Source organism: Panthera leo, chromosome C2 (assembly GCF_018350215.1).
Source record: "Panthera leo isolate Ple1 chromosome C2, P.leo_Ple1_pat1.1, whole genome shotgun sequence".
NCBI classification, from domain to species: Eukaryota; Metazoa; Chordata; class Mammalia; order Carnivora; family Felidae; genus Panthera; species Panthera leo.
The window spans coordinates 48,063,672-48,085,502 of record NC_056687.1 but is presented as its reverse complement, the minus strand read 5'-3'; the positions used below and the strand labels follow the sequence as shown (position 1 = coordinate 48,085,502).

At 38.9% G+C, this 21,831-nt stretch overlaps 1 protein-coding gene and 1 long non-coding RNA gene across 6 annotated transcripts in view; one reads left to right on the top strand and one right to left on the bottom strand.

The window, feature by feature from the left end:
• The window catches only part of TMEM45A (transmembrane protein 45A), a 74,057-nt gene that overhangs the window by 12,425 nt on the left and 39,801 nt on the right, over positions 1-21,831 (bottom strand). For 2 of the 5 annotated variants that reach the window (XM_042955982.1, XM_042955978.1), the window contains exons 1-4: positions 8,701-8,731; positions 4,742-4,933; positions 2,985-3,197; positions 1,396-1,580 (exon numbers count right to left, since the gene is read on the bottom strand). In XM_042955982.1, coding sequence (XP_042811916.1) covers positions 1,396-1,580; positions 2,985-3,197; positions 4,742-4,933; positions 8,701-8,725 — 615 coding nt within the window. In that variant the 5' untranslated portion in view covers positions 8,726-8,731. Of the gene's footprint in view, positions 1-1,395; positions 1,581-2,984; positions 3,198-4,741; positions 4,934-8,700; positions 8,732-9,843; positions 10,759-10,820; positions 10,978-21,831 lie in introns of those variants that run through there. The other 3 variants (XM_042955979.1, XM_042955981.1, XM_042955980.1) reach the window with 3 other exon arrangements.
• On the top strand, positions 11,108-20,866 carry LOC122230226. Its single transcript, XR_006207347.1, has 4 exons — positions 11,108-11,239; positions 13,903-14,120; positions 19,792-19,847; positions 20,464-20,866. It is a non-coding gene; the product is annotated as an uncharacterized LOC122230226 (long non-coding RNA).

Genomic DNA, 21,831 nt, shown 5'->3' with positions numbered 1-21,831 from the left:
ACTCCCACTATACAGTGCTGTTCTGGTCTGGCCCACAAGGTAGGTGGCTTGCCCTGTTTCTGTCTGTGTTGTTCAATTGCAGCTAGGTTATTTTCTCATTTTTTATTTATTTTTTCTTCTTTTAGTTTCTTTTTTTATAGTATTTTTAAATTTTCATCTTTCATTATTATGTGTCTGGAGTAGAGGAGATACACTGACATATAAACTCACTGTGTCATCCTGACCACAAATTAGCTTTTTTGAAAATTTTAAAATTTATCTTTATTTTTGCATAGGCAATGCATGCACATGGTAAAACATTCCAATCAGAAGATATAGAATTCATAATAGTGTTTTACATACCATTTTATTCAGCTTTTCAGCAAATGATAATTTAACAAAATGACTTGTATTTATGAACTGGTTAAATTCATCAGTTTCATCACATTACAGGATATTTGTTCCTCTATGTCATTTTCCTTCAAAATACCCTTTGCATATAGCCCTTCTTTACCAGCCTCTGTTCCCCACAACCGTTCCACGCTCACCTATGCTTAAATATCACAGCTTTCCTATCCCGTTTTGACCATGATGTCTCCTTGTCACCACTTTCTTATCACTCCTCATATGAAATGCAAACCCCTGCAACAACCTCATCCCAAGTTCCTGCTCTCTGGCAACTAAACATCTCCTCTAAGAAGTCATCCCCAATTAAACCACATTCACCTTTCATCCCAGACTTTCTCTACATCTACATATGCATATTAGAGTACGATGTATCAGTCTCTGTAAAATATACACTCACTGATTGGAATACATGTTTTTGACAACACACCAAGGTTAGGTAGTCAACAAAGTAAAATGGAAAGAGTCTAGGACCCACATTTAGATCTTTGTTCCATTATTGTGTAAACCTGGGATAGTAACTTGGTCTCACTGAGTCATATCAGTAAATTGAGGATGATAATACCTAACTTCCAGGTCATTTTGAGGACAAAATGAAATAATATGTACGTAAAAAGTCCTCTAGAGTGGCTGGTTCATGGTTGTTTCTCAGTAAGTAATAGTTTCCTCTCTTTCCTGCCTTTCATATATTTCTCAAGCTTATGACCCATTACACTGTAAGCAGCTTCAGGATTAGAAACTGCTGCCAACAAAAAGCAATGGCTCAGAATTCCTACCTTAGAGATATTCAGGTATGTGATGAAGATGAACACATCCTACTTCCTTCCCCTCTGCTCCATCAGCACTCCCACCAGCACACTGGGCTACTCAAAGAAATATCACCTCTCAAAGACTCACATTCTCTCTACAGTCAGCACATCAGAAGGAAGTCTCTAGGTTATAGAGCAAAATATCCCACCAAAAGATTACAGATGGAAACACCAGGCACATTAACTGGAGGCCCCAACTCACCTGCCAGAACCAGCTTCCCTGAAGCAGGATAAAGGTCATCTGAAGAAGCTCCACAATGACATTGTTCCTTACAAAGAACTCCAAGAAGCCTATCAGGGCTGCCACAAAGACAGCCAAGACCAGCAGCTGGTGCACAAAGATGTCCAGCACTTCCCGGCCATGAGTGTGGTTGTACAAGATAAAAGCTGATAGAGAGGGAAAAAACAGTTTGCCTTTTTCAATGAAACCAAGGGACACCACCATTTCTCTTTCTCTCTCTCTCTCTCTGTCTCTCTCTCTCTCAGTGACCCCACACACAGAATTTTACACACTCACATGTACATGCGCGCACACACACACACACACACACACACACACACACAAATCTGTCCAAAATAACAAGTGCTCTCTGTTTCCCACAATCATGGAACCCTCTAACATTTTTGGAGTTATAATTAACTCTTAAGAATGGAAATCTAACACTCCTTTTCCCTTTACTAACCTTTATTTCCTCGTCTAATATATCATGACATTTTCAACTAACTATATTTCAAAGCATCTTCTATGCAGGTGGATGAAAAATAAGTGCGATGGGGGCAGGGGAGCAAGAGTCAGGGTGAATTCGCAGATGAATGAGACAAATCCTTGCCTTAAGGAATTCAGTCCATTGGAGTAAACAAATAAATACACAAATCATAACAGTGGATTTTGATGGGTATGACAACATGCTCTGGAAACTCCCAAGAAGCAGTAACTACCTATATGTTTTAATCCCATGAACAGATTTCAGCTTTATCTTCATGAGGAGGAAGAGATGTTCAATCAAAATATGGTAACACCCTGAGATAATGAGAATCATGATGTTGGTTGTTGATGCCCATCTTTTAATTAGTCTTTGTTCTCAAAGAGGAGTTAGCAAAAGTCCTCATCTTCAGATGTGGGAAGGAAGGTGGACAGTTAGGAAATGATTGCCTCCCGATAATGTGGGGATTTTTTTTAGTCCTATAATCAATCTATTTCTTATAAATATACCAAATGAAAACAAATCACTGAACACTTGTTTTCGCTGTTGCCCTACACAGTAACAGGGACATCAACTGAACAAAAAATGTTTTTCATTAATTTCTCAAAAATAGGACCCCTTATTTTCATGTGACTGATTTTTTGACCCTACTTATTATGTAATGGTGGAGTTTTACTATATCAATATGAAAAACACTAATTAGTAGGTTAGCAAGTTGCTGTGAGTGGTCCCCTCACTTCAGGATATTCATGCTTTACTTAAGTTCAGTTTCATTTGTTAAAAATGGAAAAAATGATAGTCTCCAGGATAATCCAGAGATAAATAACCATGGTAGGTGTTCTTTAAGAATGATGTAAAATGTGAATAAAGTACACTGAATGGTCATGCTTGTCCTATTGTGCTACATGAGTCAGTAAGGAAGGAAAAATCCTTGGCATCCTGCATAGGACATCTGACTATTTCACCATGGCCCAGATGGCCTGGTTGATCAAGCTGGCACCAGGACACTAAAGGAATATTATTGTACAGGGCTAGACAAGTGTCCAATGATAATGAAAGGTACAGTAAAGTACTCACTTATACTTACCCTCAACAAATAAGGCATTCGACAACAGCAATTTGATTAAGGAAATGGGAAACGAATTGATGATAAACCTTAAGATGTTTGCCACGCCCACCAGCCCGAAGAAGAAATACATGGTGGAATGATGCCAGCTCAGGAGTTGGACCCACTGGCCCTCTTTATAGTTATATAAAGCCAAGTGGGGCCCTTCAGTAACAAACTGCTCTCCAAGCATGCCTGCAAAGGAACATATCACAGTTTTAGCAACCTTCTCCATAACTTCACAGAGAAAGCAGGAAGATAGGAGAGGTTAAACCCATAGCTTAGTTAAGTTGAGTGTCCTTTTATGATGCTGATTCTTCTTTCTTGGCTTTTTCCCAACAGCTAAGCACTGGTGCCTACGGCTGGTTTTAGAGGTTCAAATACTGGTTTGGATGATCAATTTGTAGTCAAAGATAACCAATTTAGACAAACAGCTGTTTATCTCACATCTTCAAAGCCTATCATTTCAGTTCCCACTTAGTTCTGTGATCAGTTCCACTGATGGTCTTAGTTCCTATTGTCACCTAATGACTAGATAAATCCTGAATGATGTGGGGTTTGGATTTGTGAGCTCAGTCCTACAAAGGCCTATTACTTCCTTCTGATACATCTTACATCTTGGGGACTTGCCATGAAGGGGGGAGTTGTGCTTGATTCAGAATAAAAATGCTAGAGGTCAGCTTTTCCCCAATTAAGGATAACTGAGAAAACACAGACAGATTATAGCACATGGTCTAGTCTGTAACACAAACAGTTAAACTTTCTTAAAGATGTTATGTTGTGTATTAACCTATGGAATTTGGCATGGCAATTCTTCCCGTTGGAAATGGTTGTTCTATAATTTGATGGCCATAGCAAAGACCTAGTGCCATGAATAAAGCATGAAGAAATACAAAGGAAAATGAGAACATTATGCCTTTCACAAAGGAGAAGCTGCAGTGGAATTCTAAAAACACAGAAAATTTTCACAAAATCTTATAGTCAATGCAAAGGCTTTAGAATTTATCTGGCCTAACTTCCCTTTTCAATTTAGAAACCACACAAAAAAGGATGAAAGTGCATAAAGCAAGGTTTTCTTCAGCCTGATCTCTGTACAGTCCAACAGCAACAACTTATGATTGAAGCTTTCCCATAGTCACTTGATTATTTTGGTGCCATTTTGAAAAATGGTTTCTGATTTTCTGATAAATTTTACTCTTTAAGGCATCAGAATAAATTATATAAAATCATTTCATGGGCACCTGGTTTGATTCCAGCTCAGGTCATGACCCCAGAGTTGTGGGATCGAGCCCTGTATCAGGCTCTGTGCTGAGTGTGGAGCCTGCTTAAGATTCTCTCCCTCCCTCTCTCTCTCTCTCTCTCTCTCTCTCTCTCTCCCCCTCTGCCCCTTTACCCTGCTTGTTCTCTCTTTCTCTCTCATAAAATAAAATAAAATAAAATAAAATAAAATAAAATAAAATAATTTCAGAGGTTCCAACTAATTCTATAAGGGAAACTCACCTTGAGTGGGCAGGCAAGTTAATTACTATGACCAACTCATTAAGGAATAGGCCTTTGTATAAACATGAAGTGCCCCCTTCTAACAAATTTTATCAGATACAAATTATAATCAGAATATGCATTCAGGGATATTTTTGAATAAAAAATTCATTTTAGCAATTTCTTGATTTGATAATTATCTCTTTGTGTGTAGAAATACCCAAAAGGAAAAAAACAGAACACAGAAATGGTCCACTCACCAGTTAAAGCCATGCAAATTATTGTAATTCCCTCCACAATATCTATTCGATGGAATAATGCTTTGGAACCAAGGTAGGAAGTCCGTTTGTGCTTTTTGCAGGCATACTTCAGAGTGCACTTTATGGTCCACCAAATACCCATGATAATGAAGAAGGTTCCAGGGAGGGCATGACCTCTGAAACTCCCCATGTCTACCAAGATGAGAACATATAGAAGATGAAGACATTTTGTTTCCAAAATTTGACCAAAACATCACTTGTTCTCATAAAATACATGATTTTCAGATTATTATAGATACACCACTGAGTCAGAGAATTCAACATTACTGTCAACAGTAGTAGGTTCACTGCAATATCAACAATGCGAACAAAAAGAAAAATTCATACTCCCTGAGCACTTACCTTTTGTGCTAGGCACTGTGTCAAGTGTTTAGCATGCAATCTCTACCCTAATTTTTACAACATACCACGAATGATGATTATTATCCCATTTTCAACTGGGATACAGATTTACAGAGTTAAGTGACTTGCCCAAATCCCACAACTATTAAGGAAGGGCTTTGCTGTTTTTAATAGGAAACTCAAAAGGATTTCTTAAAATGATAGCATGTGGGGCGCCCGGGCGGCTCAGTCAGTTAAAGCATTCAACTCTTGATTTCGGCTCGGGTCATGATCTCACAGTTCCTGAGTTTGAGCCCCACATTGGGCTCTGTGCTTACAGCACGGAGCCTGCTTGGGACTCTTTCTCTCCCTCCCCCCAAAATAAATAAATAAACTTAAAACAAACAAACAAACATGTGCTACACTACAGAGTTACACTTTAAGCATATTTAGAGGAAAGTAATATGAATGTTTTACCTATATGTTTAAAACTTCAAATTTTATAAAATTGCCTATAATTTTTTTTTAAGTGTATAATTTCAAGTACCAAGCACCAAGTATTTGAAAGAGACCATTAGTGCTCATCAAATATCCATGTGCTCCTCCACATACTTTTCCCAGCCTCTCCTCCAGTTGAATCAAAACCATGCTTCTATCCCTTGGGATGAGCATTGAGGAGGGCACTTGTTGGGATGAACACTGAGTGATGTATGTAAGTCGATTTGACAATAAATTATATTCAAAAATAAATAAATAAAAATTTAAAAAATAAATAAAAATCAGCATCTACCAAAAAAATAAAATTAATTAATTAAAAACAAAAAGAACCATGCTTATAGTTCTGGTCAATGGACTATGGCATTTGTCATTTCCAGGTTGAGTGAGTTAACAGCCTTTAAGTCTCCTTTCCCCTGCCTTGGCAACCCTGGTATGGCCTATCTGCAACATAGTGGATGGCCAACAAGGCTGCTTCAGATTTTGCCAGATACAACCCCCAATTGTGCTAAGTTATTGAACTTTTGAGATTTAATAGCTTAACCCAGCCTATCCAGATGGATATTAAGCCAAATAAAATTGTAAATTCTTTTTATATGATTGTTACATAATGCAGCAAATAATAAAAAGAAATATCCTCTGTTTTTGGTCAATGCTATAGAAAATCAGTCTTGAATTATGTAAGTAGCCCTTTTTTCAAATGCATTGTACCAACAACAGAATAACAGAGAGAGAATTCAGAATCATCTTTATGAATCTGACAGCAGGCCAGATGCAGGAGAACTGAAAAAAGGAGATTTCATGTTTCCCTTGGCCCAACAGAGTGCTTTATCTCCTTGGGTGGGTACGGGGCATCTCAGTTCAGGGAAGACACTTTGGGTTACTTCCACATCCTTCTGACACAACTGTGAAGTTTCAAGGGGGAATTGTGAAGCTGACTCAAACAATAAGAGTCTCTTAAATTTCCAGTCAAGACCCCAGATGGGTACTTTGCGCACCCCTGAATCAGCCAAACCATCTAAGAGACTCTAAGTCAATATAGTTGACTCTTGAACCACACAGGGTTGAACAGCTTGGGTTCATTTATGTGCAGATTTTTTACAGTACAGTACTATAAGTGCATTTTCTCTCCCTCATGATTTTCCTAATAACACTTTCTTTCCTCTAGACTTTTGTAATAATATAATATATAGTATTTATATATATACATATATATGCATATATATATACACATACATATAGTATGTGTGTGTGTGTGTGTGTATATATATATATATATATATATATATATATATATATGGCATAAAATATGTGTTAGTTGACTGTTTTATGTTATCAGTAAGGCTTCTGGTCAACAGTAGGCTATTAGTAGTTCAGTTTTGGGGGAGTCAAGGGATTTTCAACTGTACAGGGCGTTGGCACCCCAAACCTCCACATTGTTCAAGGTCAACTGTATATCACATAGTGCTAATGGCCCATTCTTGTCCTAACTCTGCCTCTAATTACTGGTGTGGTTTGGTGAGTGTCTCTTAACCTCTCTGAGCCTTGGTTCTTAATAAAAGAAGGAAATGGCCTAGATGACACCTGGAGTTCCTTTTCTGCTTGGACATTCTGTGATTCATTATCCTAAACACCATCTTTAGCAGCATTACTGAATTCTCCTGTTTGTCTTGGCTTATACAGTCATGTAGGGTTGAAAAAAATACTTTCATGTGGGCTTGAAAAATACATTCAGACTGTAAATTACTTGTACTTCTCTGGAGAAGAATTTGTTATGTTTTAAGATGCCTTAGAGGTTTTATATTCCTTGGTACAGGAAACCCATTTCAAGAAGTTATCCTAAAGATACAGGCACCATTTAAAACATGCATATGTCTAAAATCAGGAGAATGATTAAACAATTTTTGCAGCCACTAAAAGTTTTTAAATAACTTAAGTGATATGGGATATATTTAGTGAAAAGAATAGGATTTTTAAAACTAGAGAAGGGGCTTTGGATTCAGACTGACTATATCTGAATCCCAACTTTACTGTTTACTAGCTACGTAACTTGGGCAAGTTATTTAAGTTCTCAGTACCTCTGTTTCCTCTCCTGTAAAATGGGACAAATATAACAGTACCTACCTCCTAAAATTAAAATGAGTTACTCCAAAACAAATAATCCACAGGAGCATTAAACAAGATCATGTAATCCTCAACCTAGCTCAAACTACCAAAGTAGAACAAAAGTAAAATCAAATGAGAAATTCTACTTGGAAACTAACTGCTGCAAAGCAAAAAGCATCTATATAATTCTCTTGGAAATCATTTGTGTACTGCTTATAACATTTCTCCTGCTGCTGTCTTAGAGGGTTCCTGGAATCTTTTGTGGTTATTTAATTCCTTCAGTGCATTTAAAGAATAAGCTTCTTGAAAGCAGGTACCAAAATATATTCTTTCTACTCACCCACTAAATTTGGATAGTATCTTATACCCTATGAAGTTCTAACTAAGCCCTTTTTATAATATATGATCATATATTTATAAAACATCTCTACTCTGATTTCTCAAAGTTCCCTCATACTCAACATACCCACAAATTGAACGAATCACCTTATATATCCACCCACTACCAGAAAATAATTTTCCCTCAGTCACTTATTTTGTTAATACCACCACCATTCACTCACTTATCCAAACTCAAAATATGAAAACCATCCTAGAGTCCACCTATGTCTCTGAAAACTAATAGGTTATTAAGGGCTATTGCTTCTACTGTCTTGCATCAACTGACCCCTGCCCCAAATTTGGCTGACTCCTCTTGCTATTTCGATTTTATCTGCTTGGGGAAATACCTCCTGATGGCCCAAACAGGAGAGGGTCCCCTTATACCTTTTCAAGGTACCCAGTTCTTATTTTAAATGAATTCTTTGTGTGATTAGTTATGGAAAGTCTGTCCTCTTTATAAGCTTCTATGTCCATCACTATTGAGAGCCTGTCTAGCAGGCAACTGGGGCCTCTCAGAGGTCAGGAGCTTGGGCTACCTTCCATTTTTTGATGCCCTGAACCTGAGAAATTTAAAAAGAAAGAAAATGACGGGGCACCTGGGTGGCTCAGTTGGTTAAGCATCCATCTTCGGCTCAGGTCATGATCTCATAGTTCGTGAGTTCAAGCCCCATGTCAGGCTCTGTGCTGACAGCTCACAGCCTGGAGCCTGCTTCGGATTCTGTGTCTCCCTCTCTCTCTGCCCCTCCGCCACTCATGCTCTATCTCTCTCTGTCTCGAAAATAAACACTAAGAAAAAAAAATTAAAGAAAGAAAGAAAGAAAAGAAAGAAAGAAAGAAAATGCCAAAACAGGGTTACAGAAACCATGGTTGCTTTTCAATGTTTAGAGCTACCTAATAAATATCTTCAACACACATGCAAAATATATTGCCACATGAAATTTTAAATTTGGGGACCTTCCTCAATGTGTGGCTCTGGGCAAATAATCTTCCTGATTTACCTTCATAGCCATCATTATAATAGGTTCCTGTTGCCCCCAAAGCTGAGTAAACCAATATATCTCACTCAGCACAGTCACTGGGATGTGATAGGGAAGCAATGGTGAGTAGAAGGTTTTTGAAGAGGGATATGAGGTAGTCAGGGTTAGGAAAGAAATGAGGCATTGCTCCTTCCTCAGTGATAGAACTTCTGTATCTTTAGCCTTTTAATTCGAAACAATGTGATGGTTCAATGGTTCTCTGTTTAAAAAAACTCAAACAAGGGGTGGCTGGGTAGCTCATTCAGTTAAGTGTCTGATTCTAGATTTCGGTTCAGGTCATGATCTCGCAGTTCATGAGATCAAGACCCACATCAAGCTCCATGTCACGATCTGGACTGACAATGCAGAGCCTGCTTAGGATTCTCTCTCTCTCTCTCTCTCTCTCTCTCTCTCTCTCTTTCTCTCTCTCTCTCTCTCTCCCCCTCCCCCACTCACACTCTTTCTCTCGAAATAAATAAACATTAAAAAAACACCTCAAACAAAAAGAAGTCAAAGTAGGCTTGCTATATTTGCCTGGCTAAGGGACCTAACAGACCAAGTTGCTCCTGTCAATGACAATGGTACTCATTTTACTTCACTTCCATTGTGGAGAGAAAAAAAACTGCTCAAATCCTCAAATGTAACTTCACTGTGATCTCCTAGAACACTGTGATCTCCTAGATTACCCATAAATCTATATTTTATTTCCTGCTCTACTATTACCTGAAGTTGCAATTTACTGCTTGTGAAAGCCAAGTAGTCCAGAGTTTGATTCAATTTAAATCCAAAGATCAGACACGTCCCCCTTCAAAAGAAAACACAGGGCTTTTCTCACTGCCAAAGCAAATCATACTTACCAGACAACCAGCAGAAACCTCAGGGAAATCACCAGAATAGGAAACAAAAAGGTCTTTCCTCAATATCCCCCCTGCCTGATCTTGCCACTTATAATCCCATGGGGAAAGTGGTTCACCCAGGCCTAAAATGGTGGGCTGCAATATTCAATCACTGGTTCCCAGCTGCAATTCATCCTAAAAATTCATACTTCTCCTCCATCCAAAAAAAAAAAAAAAAAAAAACAAAAACAAAGAACAAAAAGCAACCCTCTGTCCCTAATGACAACCAAACATCATTCTCTGGGCTAATAACAAGCAATGACACCTGACATGCTTTTTGGCCTCTTTTTTTTCTCACTGTGCCCCAAACTTACACACTCACTTACCACCCTAAAGGGAAATATTTTTAATTTCTAGCACTTAGAGATAATATTGGACAAATCCCAAGATCTAACTCTGTTGTCAATGTTAATTCCTGTGTTACAGCCCCATAAACCAAACAGACCAAGCCTGCACACAGAACTCAAAATAGCTCACAGAATGAGATTCTACAGTTTTCTTAGAGGAATCTCAACCAAATACCAACTTCAATATAAAATGAATACCATGGGGAAAACTAAAATTTCATCCTGAGCCACCAGCAAAATAAAGTATTCCTAAATCTTAAATAGTGATTCATTTAAAGGTACATTTGTAAATCCCAATACACGAAGCCAATTTAAACTATTTCTTAACTTTGCTTTACCATTTGCTTTAACACTTAAAGCAAAGTGTATACAAGCATTTGTAGCTTTAAAACTCTCCATCATTCCATATGAAATTTCAACTATTTCAAAAGAATTTTCTTAGTTAAATTATCCTTACCTTTACACTTTCTTCAATGTAAAGTCCAGCTCAATTCTTTTCCCCCAAGAATTTATAGTGGTTCCAGCCTCAAGAAGGAAAAGCAGATACTGACTGGTCTAAATCTAATTACTCTTCCTTCTTAGACACTAAACCAATGTGTTTATGTTTTCCAGCATGAAGGCAGCAGATAAACCTTCAAAATATGTCACAATGCCTTCATAAATGTAAATCTTGGGGCCACACCCCTTTGAAATCCTACTTCCTGTCCAAACATTGTGTCATAGAGTAGTTCCCAATAAGACTCACCTTGCCACACACCCACATGACCACTAGCCTCAGATGTGTGTCCCCTGCTGTGAGAACCAAAGCCAATGGAGCATGTGTGATCTTTGCTATCTCTTCCAGGTCATCGGGATGGACAGAAGACAAGGAGAATGGTATGGTAGCAGTAATATAACAGAGCATGTCCAATAAGTCCTATGAAGACAAACCATTTCTTAACATGCAGTGCCTCAAGCAAAAGATTGTCACATGAGCTAGGGTTGGAGTCAAAATCAAACAGTAAGAAAAGATGATGGAACAAAATTGCTATAGGTCATCAGTGCACTTGTCCTCAAGGAATACACAAACTGGTAGAGAGACAAGTGTATAAATTATTCTAAGCCAATGTGAGGCTTATATAAAGTGAAATGGAAACAAAGAAGAAGCAAGCAGCAGTTTGACTTTAAAGAGCCAGCACCTGCTATCCTGCCTGTATACAAGTCTTATTTACTCTCTCAATGATAAACCCATGGTGAGCAAGGACCATATCCTCTATAATGCTTTGTACCTAATTACCACTCAATAAATAGCCAATGAATGATGAGCTGCTGCTTGAAACCCCACCATCTTGAAAAACTGACCTGGATGGCAACCAGTATCAAAAACAGCTAGTGTAGTTAATTAAATGCAGATTCTTTGGACCCACTTCAGATTTACTGAATCTACCATCAGGGGGCGGACCATGAGTGGACCATTTTTAATAAGCACTCATCAGTTAACTTTTTGTATTCTTGAGTTTTGAGAACCAAAGGCTTAGAGTACATGAAGACAAGCAGAATGACACCAAGACACTATTTAAATGTGACTTCCCAAGGGTGCCTAGGTGGCTCTGTTGGTTAAGCATCCGACTTCAGCTCAGGCCATAATCTCGCAGTTCATGAGTTTGAGTCCCACATCAGGCTCTGTGCTAACAGCTCAGAGCCTGGAGCCTGCTTCAGATTCTCTGTCTCCTCTCTCTCTGCCCCTCCCTCACTCATGCTCTGTCTTTCTCTCTCTCTATCTCAAAAATAAATATTAAAAAATTTTTAAATGTGACTTCCCTATAACCATACCCCAGGGGCCATTTGTTTCCCATCAGTGTCATAAGCCCTAATGTGTTTGCTCACATCAGGCTTCATATTGAACAGAGGTGGGTGGCTCAACAGCTCCTCCCAAGGCCAGAATGATAATCTGGCTCCAGGAGAAGACAATAACCATTCTAGGGTGCTGTCATTCTATTTTATTTTATGTCATCATATATTATTAAGATATTTTATTTTATTTTGATCTCTTTTATACCCCAGCCTTTTACACCCATACCCCTGTCAATCTTGAAATATCAAACCCACCCATGTCAAATGGGCTATTCTTAACCAAAAATCCAGAATGTCAAACAGAACTCTACATTTTATTTTTTTATTTATTTTTTAATTTTTTTTTTAACGTTTATTTATTTTTGAGAAAGAGAGAGACAGAGCATGAATGGGGGAGGGTCAGAGAGAGGGAGACACAGAATCTGAAACAGGCTCCAGGCTCTGAGCTGTCAGCACAGAGCCTGATGCGGGACTTGAACTCATGGACTACGAGATCATGACCTGAGCTGAAGTCGGCCGCTTAACCGACTGAGCCACCCAGGCGCCCCAGAACTCTACATTTTAAAAAATGACCTAGGGTGAGCTAATCCAAATACATATGCATTAAAAAATAAAACCAACAAACAGAAAGTAAGAACAAATGTCATGTTGTATTACCTGCCTGTAATGAACTCTTCCAAGTAAATAAAAGCTTGGACTATTTTTGTTAGTAGTGGTGCACCTGAGATGGGAAGGAAGCTAGCATTCATAGAACATCCACTATGTGCTAATATCTTCTCACACATCTGTTTATTCTATCCTTGAGACAACAAAGAAATTATTATTATTTCCACCATAGGTGTGAGAAAACTGAGATTCCAAGAGATTTACTGACCTACTATAAGTCATAAAGGAGTGAAGGCCAGAGCCAGGATTCCAAGGTCCTTATATATCTCATTCCAAATCTCATACTGTTCCCCTACATAAAGGCAAAGACTAGAAATGACTTCAAAATGACCCGATCAGTACTCACTGAGTACCTGTGACTAGGTTAAACACCATAAGGAAAGGGCTTCTCCTGGGACTTTCTACCATTGAGTTGTCAGCACATGTAAAGGACGTGAAACTTTGCACATAGCCTGAATATTCAGCACTCTTGGAGTCAGAGTCAGAGTGCACAGGGATGCCAACCAAAAGGAAAGCTGGTCTGAGTAGTCTGCAATGACTTCATTTGACAAAGGTCTAGATGCTAGAGATAAGTATCAGTGATGTGGTAAGAACCTAAAGAAATCATTCTATTCACAATTCAAGTCAATGAACAATGATTGAGTACTTCACATACATCTAACAATCTTTTTCAGGTTATAGGAGACTCTATGGTGAGCAAGTATATCTATTTTTCATGGCTGCTACAACTCAGCTGGCAAATGTTCTCTAATTTTAAAAACCCAGGTGATTAGACTGGGCCTGCCAGAATAATCTCCTCATCTCTAGGTCACTAACTTTATCCCCTCTGCAAAATCCTTTTTGCCATGTAATATATTCACATGTTCCATGAATCAGAATGTGGTGGGGACATTATTCTGTCTACATCAGCAACATATACGTGTTTACAGTTTGGCAGAACAAAGCAGAAAAAACACACATGACTGTGATACCAAAGAGGTGAGCCAAGATTTAGGAATAAAACACCAGGGGTATGATGAGTCCTTTCATTTGATTTACAGGAGTGAGACAGGCCTATGCCAAGATCCTGTAAGACTATAAGAACCATTTGAGCTGAACTTTGAAGAATGAGTAGGATTTTGAAAGTGGGGCTGAAAGGAAAGAGCACTCTAGACATAAGAAATGGCAGAAAGTTACAGGGGATAGTGAAGTCACTCTTACCGTGGGAGTAGAAGACAATAGAAAATACAACTGGAACCCCTACACATATGGGAAGCTAGTAAGTGGCAAAAATAACAACACAAATTACCAACAATAAAAAATTAATAGTGTTTTGACAATTGAGTCTTCTAGTTATCAATAAAAATCAAACTAGATCCCTACCTTGCACCAGATTCAAAAATAAATTCCAGGTGGTTTAAAGACCTAATTGTGAAAATAAAATGTTAAAATTTTAGTAGAAAACATTTGAAAATATCCTTATGGCCTTGGGATAAGAAAGGATTTTTTTTAACAAAATACATAAAGTAAAGTAATGAAGGAGAGGGCTGATACATTTGACCTCTTCAAAAAGCATATATGAATGCCAAAGAAGCACAGGAAACGATGCCCAACATCATTAATCATTTGGGAAATGCTAATTAAAATAACAAATACCAATCCTCATTCACCAGAATGGCTACATTTAAGAAGACTGACAATAACAATGACACTGGCAAGGAAGGATGTGGACCAGCTGGATCTCTCATACACTGCCAGCGGGAACGCAAAATTGTATAGCCTCATTCAAAAGCAGTTTGTCACTTTTTATAAAGTTAAACGTGCACTTATCATTTGACCCAGCAATTCCACTCCTAGGTATTTATCCCAGAGAAATTAAAATTATGTCCACACAAAGATTTGTACATGAATGCTCACAGTAGCTTTATTCATAATAACCAAAACCCAGAAACAGCCTAAATGCCCAACTAGTGAATGCACAAACAAACTGATACATCTCTGAATAACTTTCTCCATCTATAAAATCAAAGTGATAAAAGTATTTCAGAGGTTTCTTGTGAAGATTAAATAAGTTAAAATGCAAAGTACTTACTTGAAGGGTAGTTGGTAAACAGAAAGCAATCAATAAATGTTAGCTATTATTTTGACATCTACAAGTTTTAAGATTTTTTTTTGTTACATAAAATAGATTTAAATATTTTTTGCTGGCAACTTTGTAGATCCACCATCCCATCCCTGAATACTCTATTTTCATAACTGTTTTATGTGATATGGAAATGAAATCCTATCATGTATAAAAGTCTCTTTCAGTTTCCCTACTCCTTCTCTTCAATATGGGCCTTATCCTCATAATCTAAGATAGTTACCAAAGCTCCAGCCATCACAATCATGTTCTAGGCTGCAGGAGAGAAGAAAGGGCAGAAGGAGTCTCTGTTTCTCCTTTCAATTAGTTTCACTGAAGTATAACTTACATGCAGCAAAATTCACCCCTAAATTTTACAGATGAAGAAATTGAGGCAAAGTTAGAAATGAACTAAAATGTCCAAGGTCATGGAAGGGATACATATGGAGCTGGCATTGATACTTAGCCCTGGCTCTATAATGCCTCTATCACAATGGTACCATAAATAAAGTTAAAAGACACATAAAAGAGATAGAAGATATTTGTAATAAATATAACTGATGAAAGTTGAGTAGCCACAACTCATTTGAGTAAATACCTGGGAGCACAATCCTGGATCATACGGTAAGACTATTTTTAGCTTTGTAAGAAACTGGCAAGTCGTCTTCTAAAGTGGCTACACCATTTTGTATTTCTACCAGCAACAAACGAGAGAGTTCTTATTTTTCCATATTGTCTCTAGCATTTGTTATTGTCAGTGTTCTAGGTTTTGGCCATTCTAATTGGTACGTAGTGCTATCTCATTGTTGTTTTAATTTGCAGTTCCCTAATGATATATGATGTTGAGGAGCTTTTCATATGATAATTTTCCATCTGGATATTTCCTTTTCTGAGGTGTCTGTTCAGATCTTCCATTCACTTTTTAATTGTTTTCTCATTATTGACCTTTAGGGGTTCTTTGTATATTTCATATATTAGTTCTTCATCAGATGTATGGTTTGCAAATATTTTCTCTCAGTCTATGACTTGTCTTTTCCTTTTCTTAAAAGCGCCTTTCACAGAAATGGAATTTTTAATTTTCATGTGATCTAACATACATATTTTCTTCCATAAATTGTGTACTTGATGTTGCATTTAAAAACCCATCATGCTCAGTTGGTTAAGTGTCCAACTTTTGATCTTGACTCAGGTCATGATCTCACAGTTTATGAGATCGAGGCCAGTGTTGGGCCTTGAGCTGACAGTGCAGAGCCTGCTTGTTATTCTCTCTCCCTCTCTTTATGCCCCTCCCCACCCCCTGCTCACGCACTCTCTCAAAAAAACCCAAAATACAAGAAACCAAAACTCATCATCCTACTCAAAGTCTCACCACCATTTCTGGTGAAATAGAAATAGCCCTCCCTACTAAACCTGCATCATAGCAAACTTGAATCTCTTGGAATCCCAAGGAGGATGGCGAACATGCATCCATCTTGATGAACTGCTTCAACAAAGACATGACTTCCACCCCAGTATTCTGCTATCCACTCCCTACCCACAAAAGAAAGCTCTGTCACTGTGGTTCAGAGCAGAGGCACAGGCACCTGGAGGCCTAGACTCACTATTAAGCGTATATAACCAAACTGCAATGACCACACCTGAATCAACAATGTTGACATCTTCCTTTGCATCAAACCTTCTACCAGAAGAATTGCTATTGTTAAGAGCTCTATTGACAAGGTCATCTGGATGAATCCTTGGCCTATCTGCAGAGAACACCCTGTGGCCACATTCTCATGGCTTTGGCTGCCTCACCTCTTTTTACCCACCTTCCTACATCCTGCTCTTCCCTTCCTTTTCTCCCGTCTGCCTACCACAACCAATTCTCAGGAGGCCAGCAGTGATGTGTCTGGATTCTAAGCAAATAGCCGTCAACAGCATGGAAACCATCTTGGGAAGGAGAGGCACTTCTGGATCAGGTTCCAAATTTTGGCTTTGTTTGTATTTGTGTGTGTGGAGGAGTGGCAGACAGAAGGTAATCAATAGGAGCCCAGAAAGCCACGAATATGTAAAAAGGAAATGATTTGCCAACTAGCGTTAACAGATCTCTGAGTTCCTGAAGTTCACAGGCTTACACAGTACACACTCATGCCATTCTCCACGTCTCTGCCACAAGTTGCCCACTGGTAGATGTCCTTTCCCCACCAGGCTATTCTACAAAATTCATTCTAACCAGATTTTCCTCTAAAAACTTATTCTGGTTATTCATTTCTTCCTTTCTCCCTGCTGCCTACACACACATGAATATGATTCCATCTGGATCTTTTTCCCCTGGGGCAGGTTCAGGTGCAGGGCAAGGGCTTGGGCCTCTGGCTTTTTCCCACTGTATCCAATACACATCCAGCCTTAGTAACCACCCCAAATAACTAACGACTGAACCTTTACCCTGTGCCAGAAGGGACAGTGTGAAACATCAGAGAAAAGAAGCTGTTTTTAATCTGAGGAAGTCTGTGGCACCCTGGGAAAGGCTTTTGGCAAATTGCTGGCCTTGTAGAAAAGAATTCATTTTTCTTTGGAATGAGTGCCTCTAAGGTTGTTCAGAGATATGTATGGAAATAATAACTAGTGCTCTCGGCTGCCTGCTTGTCCATTCATTCCCTCATTTCTCCATCTATCGATCCGTGCTTTCAACTAATATTTATGAAACAACCAAAGTGTTCCAGGTCCATCTCTATCCATCGAGGGCCTCATGTTAGTCAGATTCCCAGGTGATTCACATGCATATTAAAGTTTGATAAACACTGGTCTAAGGCAGTATTTCTCAACAGTGGCACTATTAACATTCTAGGCCAGATAATTCTTTGTTATGTGGGGCCATCTTGTGCTGTGTAGGATGGCAACATGTCTGGCCTCTGCCTACTAGATTCTGGCAGAATTTTTCCCCTCGTTGTGACATCAAAAATATCTACAGGCATTGATAAAAGTCCCCTGAGGGGCAAAATTATATTCCCTTCCCCAATTAAGCAGTACTGGTTTAGAAGACCCTAGGTCAAATCCCCTTAACATGAAAATGATTTTTTTTCTTTTCTATTGCAAAAAAAAGAGAAATGTAACAAGTTTAACTGTTACATATTGTCTCAAAATAAGTCCAACCAAGATTATGGGTGCCTTTTTCAGAAAGATAAAGTACACATTATTGCAACTAATAAAACAAAACAACCATCATTTGGAAAAATACAGTTTGCAAGATTCTCATGACCTTTTAGGCAAAAATCTTCCAAGTTTTCTATATTACTACTAAGGAAAAAGAAGGGCCTGACATTAAATATGACATACACGAGGTCAAGGACTTAGCATTGGATATCATCACTGCCAACTATATATTTGGACCAGGTGCAATCAAATTATGATCCATATAGCACACCTTCCCATCTTGAAAAAGATGGATAATGTGGGCATAATGCCACCCTCAAATAATGGAAGTGGTGGTGAGGGAGGACAAGTCATGTTCAAAACCAGCTATTGGAAAAATAAGTGAATAAAACAAGCAGAGGCTGAAACCAGTATAGTGACACCTAAACATTGTGCAATTTTGTTGATGTAGGGGAGGAAATGGCAGAATAACTCTTCTGTGTCTTTGTCTGTTGGTGTCAGGAAATGTATGTCTCATTGTTTATTTTAATTACTATTTTTTTAAAAATAGGCCCCCCAAAAAAGATAGGTACAACATAGGAAATAATGACTCCTGATTTTGGCAAGTGCCTCTGACAAGTAAAGAAAGAAACAGGGTAATTTCAGCTCTTGAGAAAATAACGCAAAGCAATAAGAGCGCTCAGGCTCAGTTTGGGGCGGTGGGGACAGTGGTTCCACTTCTGAAGTTCTGAGCTAGGCTGGGCTGAGCTAAGCTCAAAGATGAAGGCTACATTAGGGAACACATGTAAAGTTTATGACACCATTGGCCCAGTCCTGCCCTCAAATATATACATTTTTACTGGTTCCATTTTGCAAAAGAGGCATTTAGACATTTGGCAGCTTGCCTGAATGTTTGTAGCCAATAAGTGGTACAAGGCAGAAAAGCAACCCAAATCTCTGGGGTACAGATTGGCGGTTTTCTTTCTGCAACACCATAATAACCTTGTTTTAGTTTCCTGTTGTTGCTTTAACAAATTACTGCAACATCTTACGATTCTGGAGGTCAAAAGTCTGAAATGAGTCTCACTCAGACCTCATTCTCTCTCACTGACGCTGACCCCATTCTCCTGTTGCCACTTGTCCTGATTCTGATTCTCCTGCCTTACTGTTATAAGGACCCTTGTGATTACATTGGGCTTAACCTGAATAATCCATAGTCATCTCCTCATCCCCAAATCCTTAATTTAATCAGATCTTCCAAACACCTTTTACCATGTGAAGGAAACCAGAATGTGTCACCCCAAAATATGTCTCTTTGACATAAAAATTATTTCGAGCTGAAGGCAATTAAGAATGCAGGGAAAACTCTCTATATCCTCCCTTTTACTGACTAAACACAGGTTATAAATTCCCCTTTCACTGGAGACAGATGCTTATCAGCCCAGAGATGGCACCAGAGAAATCCACAAACAAAACTTATTCCATTAGTTCCCTCCCGTATATTTATCTTCCCATGGTTTTCTGTCCTTGGAAGCTTAAAACTGATTTACTTTGTCCTGTCCTTTCTCTACAAATTTCTTGTTCTTTGTTAAAGATGTACATAAGCCAGAATTCTAAGATGCTGCTTTGAGTTACTTTTCGTTAAGGTTTCTCCTGAGTGATGTGCACTGCACAGGTTAAAAAACTGTTTTCTTCTTGTTATCTGTCTTTTTGTTAGAGTCCCAGCTGAAAAACCAACACGGGTAGAAGTCAACTTTTGCCACCCCTATACATGTAAGGTAACATCTTCTGGGTTTCTAGAGATTAGGGCATGAACATCTTTAAGGCCAAAACTGACCACACCCCCTTAGGATTGCCAGTCACAATAAGGGCTTCTGACAATCACAAAAACATTTTTAAAAATCACTGACAGAGGGGAAGAAGAGAACAGTAATAGAAGGAGGCTTCGACAGACTTGCAGGATCCATGTCACTGAGGGAGGCTCAAAAGCATAGTGATGTCTACTTCTGATCCTGGCTGTATATAGAATCCCTTGAAGACCTAACAAAAAAAGCAACCAATGCCTTGATCTCAACTCCTAGAACTGCTTCAATTAGTGTGGGTAAACCCGGGCATCAGCATTTTAAAATCTGCCCCCAGGGGATTAATAACTCAGATTCTGGAATCAGACTACTTGAATCCAAAGGCCAGATTCACCTCTGTATGCTTGATCTGAAGCATATTATTTAACTTTGCCTCAGTTTCTTCTATAAAATGGGAATTATTCCATTAATAGAACTACTTTATAAAGCTGAGGATAAACTGACCTAATGCTAGTAAAGTTCCTGCCGCATAGTAGGTACTGTATAAATGTCTCAAAGCTCTCCAGACGGCTATCCTTCCTCCTCAGGCTGGTGCCCACTGTGATTTCTGTGCATGTCCAGGATGTGAAGAGCGGGGTCAGGAGGCACCACAAGCCTAATCTTCCCTGTCCTACCTGCTTGTGATGGGCTCCGGAAGTGCTACCCCCAATGTGCCAAGGGAGGGGCAGCAGTAGGAGTGGAGTTGCAGGAATGCATAAAAATTAGACAAGTGAATAAGAAGAAACAACCAGAAAGGCTGGAGTGGAGGTGGAAGAGGTGTGATTGGTCCATGCAAGTTAGGAGGAATGCTCAGGGTCCGGTGATGGTGATCAGGGTTTCAATGTCTGCTAGAGCAGTGGTTCTCCACACAGCTACCACAGCAAAACCATCTGGGAATGAGAAAAACACTTAGAGCCTCTGGTTCCCACACAGAACAATTAAATCAGAATGTCTGAGGGTGAGGCCTGGGAATTCTTTCTTTCTTTCTTTCTTTCTTTCTTTCTTTCTTTCTTTCTTTCTTTTTTCATTTTGTAAGCTTTCCAGATGATTCTAGTTAGCCAGAGTTGAAAGCATTGGGCCCTTCTCATAAACCTGCCATCTAAGGTTAGTCAGCCTCACCAACCACAACGTGAAGTGAAGTGGAGAGAAAGGCTCATGGTGACAGGGTTCCTATTCTATGCCAACACACCTGACACGCACCAATGAATTTAATCCCATAATTATTATCACTGTGTTAGAGATAATAGCAAAGAGGTGCCTTTCATAAGAACTGTAATGTGATTATAGTGTCATGACTGAACCCAAGACTCAACCCCAAGTCTATGTCCAAAAGGGACAATGGAAGAAAAATGACCCCTTAGAGAACCCACCACTCTAGGAACCAAAATAAAGTCCTCTCGATTCCATGAGAGGAATCATTTAACCAGACAGAGACTTGAAAAGTTAACTCACTTCCCAAGTCCATAAGCTTGTAAGTGGAAAAACCGGAATCTTGACTCAAGTCTGTCCACCTCTAATCCTCACCCTCTCTTCCATCATTTCTGCCCTCCACACCTCAAAAGCTAATTGTTACAACCATAACAAGAATCGTTCACTGAATGCTGGCTGTCTCAAACACTGTACTGAGAACTTGACATGTATTCTCCAAGGAAAATCAAGTAAAATGACTGGGACATATCAACAAAATAGTTAATACACAGGGTAAGGGGTAGCACCACTTGGAAGGGTTAGAAATGCAGCTTCTCTGGTCCCACCCCCAACCTAAGCCAGAATCTGCATTTTAAAAAAAATCCCCCAGGGAATTCATCATCACATTAAAGTTGGAAAAGACTGGGATGACTGGGTGGCTCAGTCCCTTAAACATCTGACCTCAGCTCATGACTTCACAGTTCGTGGGTTTGGGCCGGGTCAGGCTC